At 47.1% G+C, this 12,153-nt stretch overlaps 1 protein-coding gene across 4 annotated transcripts in view; it reads right to left on the minus strand.

Moving 5' to 3' along the window:
* PPOX (protoporphyrinogen oxidase) overlaps positions 1 to 5,427 on the minus strand; it is a 35,772-nt gene extending 30,345 nt beyond the window's left edge. The window contains exons 1-2 of one of the 4 annotated variants that reach the window (XM_015424739.1): positions 5,273 to 5,427; positions 3,094 to 3,187 (exon numbers count right to left, since the gene is read on the minus strand). In XM_015424739.1, coding sequence (XP_015280225.1) covers positions 3,094 to 3,180 — 87 coding nt within the window. In that variant the 5' untranslated portion in view covers positions 3,181 to 3,187; positions 5,273 to 5,427. Of the gene's footprint in view, positions 1 to 3,093; positions 3,207 to 5,267 lie in introns of all 4 variants that reach the window. The other 3 variants (XM_015424737.1, XM_015424738.1, XM_015424735.1) reach the window with 3 other exon arrangements.
* Positions 5,428 to 12,153: the final 6,726 nt, after the last annotated feature.

Consider the following 12,153-nt stretch of genomic DNA (forward strand, 5'->3'; position numbering starts at 1 on the left):
CACTCTTCCCCCGAGCGCCTATCTACCTGTGTCGTCCCCATGTGGGCACACACCAAGGCGTGTACAAACTGTACGTGTAAGGCTCAGTCCCCACAACAGAGTATGTTTCAAAAGAAGGTCTCCTGAATAGGAGCACAACGTCTATGCACATGAGTTTGTAGGCACAATGTGTACACAGAAGGACCCAGCACCCAGTGCACAGTCATGACCAATGTTCCCTCTAAGCAGTGGAGTCTTGTGAGCAAAAATTCTACTTTGTGAGCTGCTTGCATTGAAGTTGTGCATGAGCGATTTGGCTGCTGGATAAGTCAGTTTGCTCTGGAGCCCTCCTTCCTGAGCTAAGACAAAAATGTGTGAGCTGGAGACTAAAAAACTGTGAGCTAGCTCACACTCATTCAGCTTAGAGGGAACACTTAGCACAGATGCGCACCTGTGACCTGTACAAGGCTTACGTGACGCAGTGGCAGAGCATCTGCTTTGCGCGCAGAAGGTCCCAGGCTCAGTGCCTTGCATTTCCATTTAAAGGGCCTCAGACAGAAAGTGACATGAAGAAGCCTTCGCTCATGTACAGCTGCTGTCAGTAAGAGGAGAGAATACTGAGGTACACTGGTTTGGGTGGAAAGTGTCATCAAGTGTCAGCCAACCTATGGTGACCCCAGAGTAAGAAGCTGAGCAGCAGGAAAGGGACAGGGCAGGGACAGCCACAGCCCCAGGCCCACAATTCACCTCTCTGCCCCCAGTTCTCTTCCCCTGGGTAAAATGGCGTCACCGCCACCCTAGCTTCATCACCTCCCTGCTCTTGGGCCAGGTGCACGAACAGGGTTGCCAGCCACCAGGTGGGAAATACAAAAACTGAGCATCACAGTGGTAGGAAGATACGCAAAAGTATATAGCACTGTGTCTAACAGATGTATGTTTAAGGTAGATCAACTCTGTGCTTTTTTATTTTTCTATACTGTTACAGAAATACTGGTGTCAAAGATTACCAAAAACAGGTTTCACCCAAACGGTACATCAAAGTGCAGGTTTACATTCTGTTCTGTTCTTCAACCTGCTGAGGTCCCTCCACAGGCTCTGCCCCCAAATCTCCAGGAACTTCCCAACCTGGAGTTGGCAGCCTTATTAAGCACACACTGCAAGAGACAAGCAGGGGTGTTTCACGCTCCCCTGCCTTTGCAGAGCAACCCCTAGACTTCCTTGGTGGTCCCCCATCCAAGTGCTAACTGGGGCTGACCCTGCTTAGCTTCCGTTATCTGACATGATTGGGCGGCCTGGACCATCCAGGGTAGGGTGAGCTAGATTAGCAATTATTTTGATTTAGGAGAAAGAAGGTTCACACATTTCATTTTTTCCAGTGGGTGTGTCCCTAAAAATGTAGGTTGTTTTCCCCTGGTTCCTCCCAAGGTATGCACAACCCGACGTGTGATTGAGTTTCCTCTTGGGAACTCTGCTCCCAAATATAGTGGGCCCAGCTAGGATCAGGACCAGAGTGTACAGAGAAAAGGGGTCTCTGCCTTCCCCTGTCCTGTTTTCCCAACCTGAAATGGCCCCGGGGGTGCTAGTGGTCCTGTTGGGGGGCATATGGTTTCCTGTAGGTGGCTATACCACCTTTAAAAAGGTAAAGGTTCCCTTGCTCGAAAGCCAGTCGAATCCGACTCTAGGGTTGCAGTGCTCATCTCCGTTTCAAAGCCGAAGAGCCAGCGCTGTCCGAAGACGTTTCCGTGGTCATGTGGCCGGCATGACTAAACACCAACGCGCACGGAACGCTGTTACCTTCCCACCAAAGTGGTACCTATTTATCTACTTGCAATTTCTTGCTTTCGAACTGCTAGGTTGGCAGGAGCTGGAACTAGAGACGGGAGCTCACTCCGTCTTGTGGCACCCGGGTCTCGAACTGCTGAACTACTGACCTTCCACAGCCCGCAGTTCAGCGTCTTAACCACTTGAGCCACCTTTGGGCAAGGCTTTATCCTGACCTGGTTTATAGAGAAATTTGGATGACTAACAGCTACCATCTGGAAAATTATTTCCAGTGGTCCTAATAAATTATAACAACAGAGAGCGATACAAGCTCCACGTAAACGTTTTTCAAACCTGGATGTTCAGTGATTCGGTCAGGCATGTTGTAATTTTAACAAGGACACTGTATGGTGTATTTGTGAAAATTGAAAAAATAAATTACAGTAAGAGTAGTTCAACAGTGGAATGGGCTGCCCAGGGAGGCGTCGAGCTCCCCCTCACTGGCAGCCTTTAAGCAACAGCTGGACAAACACTCGTCAGGGATGCTGTAGGCTGATCCTGCACTGAGCAGGGGGTTGGACTAGATGGTCTCTATTTCCCCTTCCAACTCTGTGATTCTATGTGTGCATTGTTAAAATTTAAACCACTAAGAAAGGCCTTGCAGCCAAAAAATGTTTGGTGTACATGTATTTTAGGTTATCAATGGCTGTACATGGTCATAGGAAAGACGCTGACACTTGTAACTGTGTGATATCCCCATGTGTATAAGTGCAATTTTACACACACAAAAAATGACACTAGGGGAAAGTACCTATATACGTAACTAAAATTGATGAATTTTTATGCACAGGTTTTTTTTTAACATTTACAATTTGATTAAAGCTTCTGTGATTTAATATAACTAAATGACTAGCGGGAGTCTATCATACTTTGGCCATGTTAAAAGAAGACAAAAGTCACCGGTGAAGACAATAATGCTATGAAAAGTTGGAGGCAGCCGGAGAAGAGGAAGACCCAACAGGAGATGGATGGATTCCATTAAGGAAGTCAGGTCCCTCGGTTTGCAAGACCTGAGCAAGACTGTTAATGATAAGACGTTTTGGAGGACATTAATTCATGGTTACCATAAGTTGGAAGCAATCTGACGGCACTTAACACACATACAATTTAATATAATTTTAGTTTTTTCTGGAATTGACCTTGATATTTCTTCTTCTTCTTTTTTCAACCCTCTGGTTACCTGTTGAGAACTCCACATGAAAATTTCCTCAGTGGGGCAGACAGTGCTCCCCTAGGGCCATTTTGATTCGACTTCCCAGCGCACAGCTACCCTATAGGTGGGGAGGCTCTCACCTTGGGTGCCTGGTGGCTTCTGGCCAGGTAGTAGCAGGCAGCCAGGCCGCTCACCCCGCCACCAAGGACAGCCACCGTCCGCTGCATCGGGAGCCTAGAGAGTAAGAAGGAAGCTGAGCAGAAGGAAAGAAGAAGAAGAAGAGATTGGGTTTATACCCTGCCCTTCACTACCCAAAGGAGTCTCAGAGCGGCTTACAAACTCCTTTCCCTTCCCCTCCACACAACAGACGCCCTGTGAGGTAAAAGAAGAGGAGATTGGATTTATATCCCGCCCTTTACTACCCAAAGGAGTCTCAGAGCAGCTTACAAACTCCTTTCCCTTCCCCTCCACACAACAGACGCCCTGTGAGGTAAAAGAAGAGGAGATTGGATTTACACTCCGCCCTTCATTACCCAAGGGAGTCTCAGAGCGACTTACAAACTCCTTTCCCTTCCCCTCCCCACAACAGACACCCTGTGAGGTAGGTGGGCCTGAGAGAGCTCTGACAGAAACGGCTCTTTTTCAAAAACAGCTCTTATCAGAACTATGGCTTGCCCAAGGTTATCCAGCAGGTGCGAGTGGAGGAGTGGGGAATCAAACCCGGTTCTCCCAGATTAGAGTCCGCGCACTTAACCACTACTCTCAGGGGCAGGAGAGGGACAGCCGCAGCCCCACAACACTGAAAAGGTCCACAGAGTCCATAATTCGCCTCTCTGCCCCCAGGTCTCTTCCCCTCGGTAAAATGGCATCACCACTACCCTGGCTTCATCACCTCCCTGCTCTTGGGCCAGGCGCACAAACGGGGTTGGCAGCCTCCGGATGGGAAATACAAAAACTGAGCGTCACAATGTTAGGAAGATACGCAAAAGTATATAGCACTGTGTATAACAGATGTATGTTTAAGGTAGATCAACTCTGTGCTTTTTTATTTTTCTATACTGTTATATAAATACTGGTGTCAAAGATTACCAAAAACAGGTTTCACCCAAACGGTACATCTAAGTGCAGGTTTACATTCTGTTCTGTTCTTCACCCTGCTGAAGTCCCTCCCCAGGCTCCACCCCCAAATCTCCAGGAACTTCCGAACCTGGAGTTGGTAACCTTATAAAGCACACACTGCTCACTCCAGGTTAACAAATGCAAAGCGAGTCCCAGCGTCATGGCTGCAATTAACACCATGGTCTACTATTCTCGCTTCACCTGACAGAATAAATGGGGGGAAATATCCGTTACAAAGAATCCACCAGTCACTACCGTCCAGAGCACAGAGAGGTGGCTAAGGAATATTCAATATATCACTCAACCTGAATTAAGGGTCTCCAGATGAGTCCTTCAACACTCAGTCCCCCACTGCTGAATCTTCTCTGCTCCCCCCTTCCTCTTTATCTTCAGCCCCCTTCCCTGCTTGACTCTGGCCCAGTGAATAAAAGTTTGCAATGAACGCAGGTATAATTCATTTCCGGTACACGCTCAATCTTTTTTCATACATGAGTTGAGTATTTTTCATGGTGAGAGTCAACACACACACCCCCAACCAATGTTCCCTCTAAGCAGTGGAGTCTTGTGAGCAAAAATTCTACTTTGTGAGCTACTGGCATTAAAGTTGTGAGCGAGCCATTTGGCTGCTGCATAAATTAGTTTGCTCTGGAGCGATCCTTTCTGAGCTAAGACAAAAATGTGTGAGCCAGAGGCTGAGAAACTGTGAGCTAGCTCACACTAACTCAGCTGAGAGGGAACACTGCCCCCAACTGAATGTGTGATTTAAGTTGCACATTTATCCAGGTATTGGTCCCCCGTTTCATTTCTAAAGCATGTTACCTTCCTTCTTAGAAACAGATGTACAGGCAAGATGAACGGGCGTTCACTGTAACGTGTGAACAGGGCTTGTTCAGAGGGGGCTTTCCCTTCAGGCTCTGCATATTGCAAACCCCGGCCCCTGCCTGTTCCTTTGCCTGAACCTCAGGAGCAATTCTCAGTACCCCCAACCTTACCAAGATCAACCTCTCCAGAGAAGAAAGGCCTCCTCGCCTCTCAACAGCTCCCCTCCCACCCCAATGGGTCACTCACACATGGGGAGCAGGCCCTTTGCTTTACAAGGGATCTCGGCAATGCTGACCCCTTGGATCTCCTAAACCCAGAATGACCCCGCCCCCCAAGTTCCCCGCCTAACCCCGTCCCAAGAGAAACCACCAACCTTACAGCACAATCTGGCAAATATTAACCGGGGAACCAAATATTAATATCGCCTCGATCGCCGCTTATGGCTGCATTCACACGTAAACCGATCCGATGCACGCATCGTAACGCGCCGTCCCCCTGAACTTGGGTTCCCGCACTCGGCAGCAGCGCCTCCGTCTTCCAGCTGAACTCCACACTCCACCCACCCCTCCTGCTGGGATTGGCTAATTGGAATGATGACGCATAGCTCAGGGCGTTGACTGTCTCGTAGCCAATCAGATGGCTCTAGGGTGAAAGGGGCGCGGCCAAGACGGTAGGGAAGGCGGGGCGAGTGGACAGCAGAACTTCCGTTTCGCGCGGCTCTTCGCTAATGGGCGGGGCTTGGTGGGATATAGGCGTGGCATCCAGAAACCCGACCCAGCAAAGGTTTAAATGAACGGAGGCTCTGTTAGAGGCTTCGAGGATGCTGGGGAAGAAAACAGAATAAGCAAGTAAAAACGAGCAAACTCTTTTTTTTAGGGGTAAAAGGTTGCCAGTCTTTGCTCTCTCGTCCTTTTCAGGATTCCTGTGCCTTTAAGAGCTCAATTCCAAGCAGAAATTCACCTGGGGCAGCTTCCCTCATCTCTGTGCCTAGGTGAACTATGCCTGTTGAACAAAGTTGGAGCTCAGTGGCACCTTTAAGACCAGCAAAGTTTTTATTCGGGGTATAAACTTTCGTTTGCATGCACACTTCTTCAGTCCAGTGGCCCCTTGAAGACCAACAAAGTTTAATTCTGAGTATAAGTTTTCCTGTGCTTGAAGAAGTGCATGCATATATTATATAAAGCCTGCAAGGAAAATTCAGCATACAGGGGTAGTATGCCAGTACTTTATTTACTGTCTTTACAGTTGTTGCACCCGGAGTCATAAACAGCAAACCCTCATCCCACAATAAACCTCGTTCCACAGGAAAACATGGAAGAATTTAAAGGTTGCTACTGCAAAAGTTGTCGCCTGATTTGACAACAGCTGCTAGCAATTTTGTCACAGGCAGGGTAGTTTGTTTGTCTTCGTCTCTTAAGTAACCAGGATGATTTTGCTTCTGGGGAGAGGAAGTCCTGATTAAATAAAGGGGAGATCAGTTCACCTCCGAGAGCTGAACATTTGGGACAATCAAGCAAAATATGATCCACAGAGTATTTTTTAAAAACTTCATTAGGACCAATGCTCCCTCTAAGCTGCGGAGCCTTGTGAGCAAAAATTCTACTTTGTGAGCTCCTGGCATTAAAGTTGTGAGTGAGCGATTTGGCTGCTGCATAAATCATTTTGCTCTGGCACCCTCCTTCCTGAGCGAAGACAAAAAAGTGTGAGCCGGAGGCTAAAAAACTGTGAGTTAGCTCACACTAACTCCACTTAGAGGGAACACTTAGGACCAAATATAAAACAGGAAGCAAGCTTTTGACTTCTGCAGAATACTGCAGGAGGCTGAATATTCACTACAAAAAAAAATGGTGGGAGAGGAAAGATGCTTCAGGATATGACCAAGAAGCCCTCAGGTTGTAGCTTGTACAGTTTTAAAGTGAAATAGAAAACAAAGCGCACAATTCGTTGGGTTAACTTGCAGAGGATGCAAATAGATTTCAAGACAGACCCAAGATTGCTGCCATGCCAACCTCCAGGTGGGGGCTGGACATATCAGGGAATTAGAACTGCCAACAGAGTTCTCCTGGTAAAAATAGCAACTTTGGAAGGTGGATTCTGTTGCTCTATACCAGTGATGGCGAACCTTTTAGAGACCAAGTGCCCAAACTGTGACCCAAAACCCACTTATTTATCGCAAAGTGCCAACACGGCAATTTAATCTGAATACTGTTTTACTTTAGAAAAAACAACTCATACATTAACTTAAGATGAGCTGAACAAAGTAAGGAAAGCAATCCCAAATGCTTTCATTTACTTAAAATTATTTGGCAGAGAATTCGACACTTTAATGATGGTCTGGGCCTGGCTGGGGCGATGGCATGCGTGCCCACAGAGAGGGCTCTGAGTGCCACCTCTGGCACCTGTGCTATAGGTTCGCCACCACTGCTCTATACCCTGCTGAGGTCCGTCCATTGTCCACTCTAAGCTGTGCGAGTGAGTGACTGGCCGCTCATTAACACAGGAAGCCCCGCTCAGCAGCAGTCTGGAGCCACACAGGGTCTTGCACTGCCCATTTTAAGATCACAGCAATTATATTCTGCTCAGGATCTGAACTGCTCCACTCAGTAGGGGGGGAAATGAGAGGGGACATTGGGTTCTTCTTTTTTCTCCAAACCCCACCCTCCCCCAACTCCACCCCCAAAGCTCCAGGAATCTCCCAACCTGGAACTGGCAGTTTTACACCTGCTCTTAGATGCAGTCCCCACAATACAAAATCCCCTGTAAGAAGTTTAAGCAATTAGAAACGAAGCATTAGAAACACACACATGCCTTTTTCACACACACAACAGAGATGAGCCGGGAAGCTCAGAACAGGAATAAGAAAGGCAGTGAGGTTTTGCACCACGTCCACTGTCATTCCACAGGACGTGTAAAATGGAATTGTTTGGGCATTTTTATGAATATAAAGTCATTTTATCATCTTGCTGGTTTTGATTTTTGTAATTGGCCTTGAGTCTGATGAGGGAGATGGACGACAACTGATGTTAGTGTCCTTTTTTTAATTACACAAACCACTGTACTTTGAACCAACGAGTTAAAATTGAATCTGAAGAGTTTTCGGCTAAACATGAGGAAGAACCTCCCGACAATTAGAGCGATTCCTCAGTGGATCAGGTTTCCTCGGGAGGTGGTGTGCTTTTCTTTTTTGGAGGTTTTCAAACAGAGGCTAGATGGCCATCCGACAGCCATGCGGATTCTGTGAATGTAGGCAGATCACGAGAAGGGAGGGCAGGAAGGGTTGCACCAGTGCTTAGTTCTCGTGGCCCTTTCTTACATGCCCAGGGAAATGCTGATCGCCACTTTGGGGTCAGGAAGCAATTTTTTCTCCAGGCCAGTTTGGCTGGGGGATCCTGGAGATTTTTTTGTCATCTTCTGGGCATGGAACTGGGGTCACTGGGGGTGTGAGGGGGGAGGTATTTGTGGATTTCCTGCATTGTGCAGGGGGTTGGACTAGATGACCCTGGAGGTCCCTTCCAATTCTATGATTCTAATTTTTGCAGAAAGATGTTAAATATTATAAAAGGGAAGCCAGTGTGATCTGGCGGTTATACGGTCAGACGAGGAACTGGGAAATCCAGATTCACATCCCCACTCTGCCATGAGAGTTGCCAGTATCCGGGTGGTCAAATCAGAAAAACAAAGAGATGGGATCACAGTGTAAATTACATACTAAATACAAGGAACAATCACTGTGACATGTTGTTGTTGTTCAGTCGCACAGTCGAGTCCGACTTTTTGCGACCCCATGGACCCGATCCCGCCAGGCCTTCCGATCTTCCGCCGTCCTCTGAAGTTTGCTGAACTTCATGTTCGTTGCATCTATGACACTGTCTCACCATCTCATCCTTTGCCGTCCCCGTCTTCTTTGACCTTCAGTCTTTCCCAGCATCAGGGTCTTCTCCAGGGAGTGCTCCCTTCTCATTGGGTGGCCAAAGTATTTGAACTTCAGTTTCATTATCTGGCCTTCCAGGGAAAACTATCTCTGAATTTCTCCAAAGAGGAGCATGCTTTGCCAGCTACAGGACAAAGGCACAATCAGATACCCCACACCACTCCACATTTGTGTCAGCTTGGTTCCCTGTTGTCTCCTATTTACAGATTCTAGATATTCTCCCCCCTAACCCTCTTTATCTGAAGTGGTTAACCTTGTAGGTTTAGACCCCTTCCATTTAGATGACATTCTTGTAGACGGATGCACTGTATTACGCTGTATTGTGCTTAAATTTAAAATGAATAAAGATGATAAAAAAAGAAAAGAAATTAGGCTGGCATGCTCTTGATAAAAATTAGAGAAGCCTTTTCCTTCATGAAGATTCAGGTGCTTGTATCTTTGGGAGAGTGTTTTGCCAGCAGTGAAACAGGTGGTTTTGTACTTGCTTATCAAAAGGGACTGGCTGGCTGGCTCCTGATGCAGAAGCTGAATTGCTACAAGAGGAAGATAACCACCGAGCAACAAGAGGAAGATAATTAATGAAGAATGAAAACTTCTGAAGAAGTTGTAGCACGAAACGGGTCTACAACTAGTGACTCGTCTTGTTTTATAATATAAGGATGAGCCCTGTTGAAAATGGTGACATAAGATTATTTTAAGGGTTGTTATGGTTATTTCTCTGTGTTAATGATAATTGTGAAAATCAGATGTAGTTTCACTAAATAAAGTGTAGTAGCCTATATACATCACAGTGATTGTTCCTTGTATTTCGTCTCTAGGCAGGGGCTGGAGATCTCCAAGAGCTCACTTCCCCACCCACCACCACCAACATCCAGGCTGATGAAGAGTTCTGTAGAACTCAAACCCTTGCGCCTATTTTCACATCGTTTGGGTTGGTCGTAAGAAAGGATACTACAAAGACCTTGGATTTCTTCACTGGAACTAAGGAGGGAGCTTAGAACTTCTTGCACCCTGTATCCAAGACAATTATAGTTTAGCTTGCAAGAATCTCAGAGAAGTCACCTGATACCACGCAGGGAGGAGAACTTTTTATAAACACACCAGAGAGCTTCAGCAAAAGGATCAGTAAAGAAACCAGAGGGAGACAGTTTTGCTGGGGTTTCCTTTGTCCCATGGGAACAGAGATGTTAATTGGGCCCTGGTGAGAATTTCCCCAGCAACCAACATCAACTATTTTTCAAACACACTTGCCCCGACCTCTTATCCGCCTTCACACTCACAGCAAAACAAAGCCCAAAGCATTGTCTTTTAGGGAAAAGGAATGTGCAAATTTCCAGGTGACACAGAACTCCTGGTCAGACATAATGGAAAGAACATAAGAACAGCCCTGTTGAATCAGACCAGCGGTCCATCTAGTCCAGCATCCTGTTCTTATCAGGAGATGAAGTTGCTGAACTGGCCCAGCTGATTTCTGGGAAAACTCGAGTGGGTAAAGGCAAAAATGGGTGCTTCATGGTTTGCTAAAAACAGCCATATCAACAGTATTAACAACTACTGAATCTGTCAGAGTGCTCTACGTATGGTCAGAGGCACCATGTTTCACAAATGAGCTAATTTGTACTGATTCAGATGCTCGGTCTGTCAAGTCAGTGTTGTCTGGCAGACTGGCAGCAACTCCCCAGGGTCTCAGGCAGAGAATGGGCTTTCACATCGCCAAACACCCAAGTCTTTTAACTGGAGATGTCGGGGATTGAACTTGGGACGTTCTGCACGCCCTCTGCCACTGAGCCACTGCCCCTCCTCCTGCAAGAGGAGGAAGGCATGTCCAGAATACTCAGAGATCAGACTGTATGCTCACTCCCTGTCAGCAAGCTGCCATTCTGTTTTCTGTGACCTCTGTGTACATATCCTTACCCTGTTGCACCCGGCTTGTTTCTACTATCCTGCTTCTGTGCTGGAATGCATAAGATAACTACTGGTGGATGTGTGGGGGAGAAGATGCTGTAATGCTTGCCTATTGCTATCTCATGAGAACTGCACCTGTGTTTTGTCTGATGTTCTGCCTGGTTCCCATGGACTGGGCGCGCAACCGTTTCATTAGCCCGCCAGCGGGAATGTTATTCATTGGATATGTATCTGTTTGAATTTCCTTTATTATGCTCGCCCTACCTGTGTATCCCCAGTTCTAACAAAGAACGTGTTTGAGTATGTCTTCAACGCTTTGAAATAAATTTTGCTTTTCTTGAAAACGTGGATTTATTCTCGATGCTTGGGGATCCAACACTCCCACGACAGCCAGAGTGGTGTAGTGGTCAAGAGCGGCCAACTCTCATCTGAAGAACCAGGTTTGATTCTCCACTCTTTCACATGAAACCTGCTAGGTGACCTTGGGCCAGTCCCAGTTCTCACAGGACTCTCTCAGCCCCACCCACCTCACAAGGTGCCTCTTGTGGGGAGAGGAAGGGAAGGCGATTGTAAGCCACTTTGAGACACATGAGGCCTGTTGGGTGACCTCGGGCCAGTCCCAGTTCTCTCAGGACTCTCTCAGCCCCACCTGCCTCACAGGGTGCCTCACAAGGTGCCTATTGTGGGGAGAGGAAGGGAAAGGCGATTGTAAGCCACTTTGAGACACATGAGGCCTGTTGGGTGACCTCGGGCCAGTCCCAGTTCTCTCAGGACTCTCTCAGCCCCACCTGCCTCACAGGGTGCCTCACAAGGTGCCTATTGTGGGGAGAGGAAGGGAAAGGCGATTGTAAGCTGTCAGTCCTGTTTGACTCTTGTTCAAGCTGTCAGTCTGTTTGACTCTTGGCGATTCTATGGACCAGCTCCCTCTGTGTTTTCCAATCTTGTACTGTTTCTTTGAGTTGTTCCATGCTGAGACTCCTCAGAGAAAAGTGGGGTATAAAAAATATAAAAACCTACTCTTTCTCTCCTTTGTAAATGCAAGCTGGCTCCCTTCACAGAAGAAAGGTACTTAGGATCTAGTAAGGCACCCTTGACTCTTCCGGATTATTTCCCCCTCCGAGGGGGGAGGAAGAAAGCACTCTGCCCATGCTCAGAGGCACACCCTTCCAGACATCAAAATTGTCAACCATGTTGCCCCGCCACTAGGGGCAATTCTACAGTGCTGTCAACACTGGTCCAAAGACCCCCCACTGCCCTGTCAAAACAGAAATGAGAAAAATACCGGTGAGGGCTGTTGGTTTTTTTAGTAAATTTATTCACAAAAAAAATCTCTTCCTCTTCATTTTTTTTCTCCCAGTCATCGCCTATGTACAAAGCCATCTTTATGTACAAAGTCACAGAGTCGTTAAAATCAGTAGTGGTC

The sequence above is a fragment of the Gekko japonicus genome, unplaced genomic scaffold (genome assembly GCF_001447785.1).
Source record: "Gekko japonicus isolate JY-2015 unplaced genomic scaffold, Gekko_japonicus_V1.1 scaffold755, whole genome shotgun sequence".
NCBI lineage: Eukaryota > Metazoa > Chordata > Lepidosauria > Squamata > Gekkonidae > Gekko > Gekko japonicus.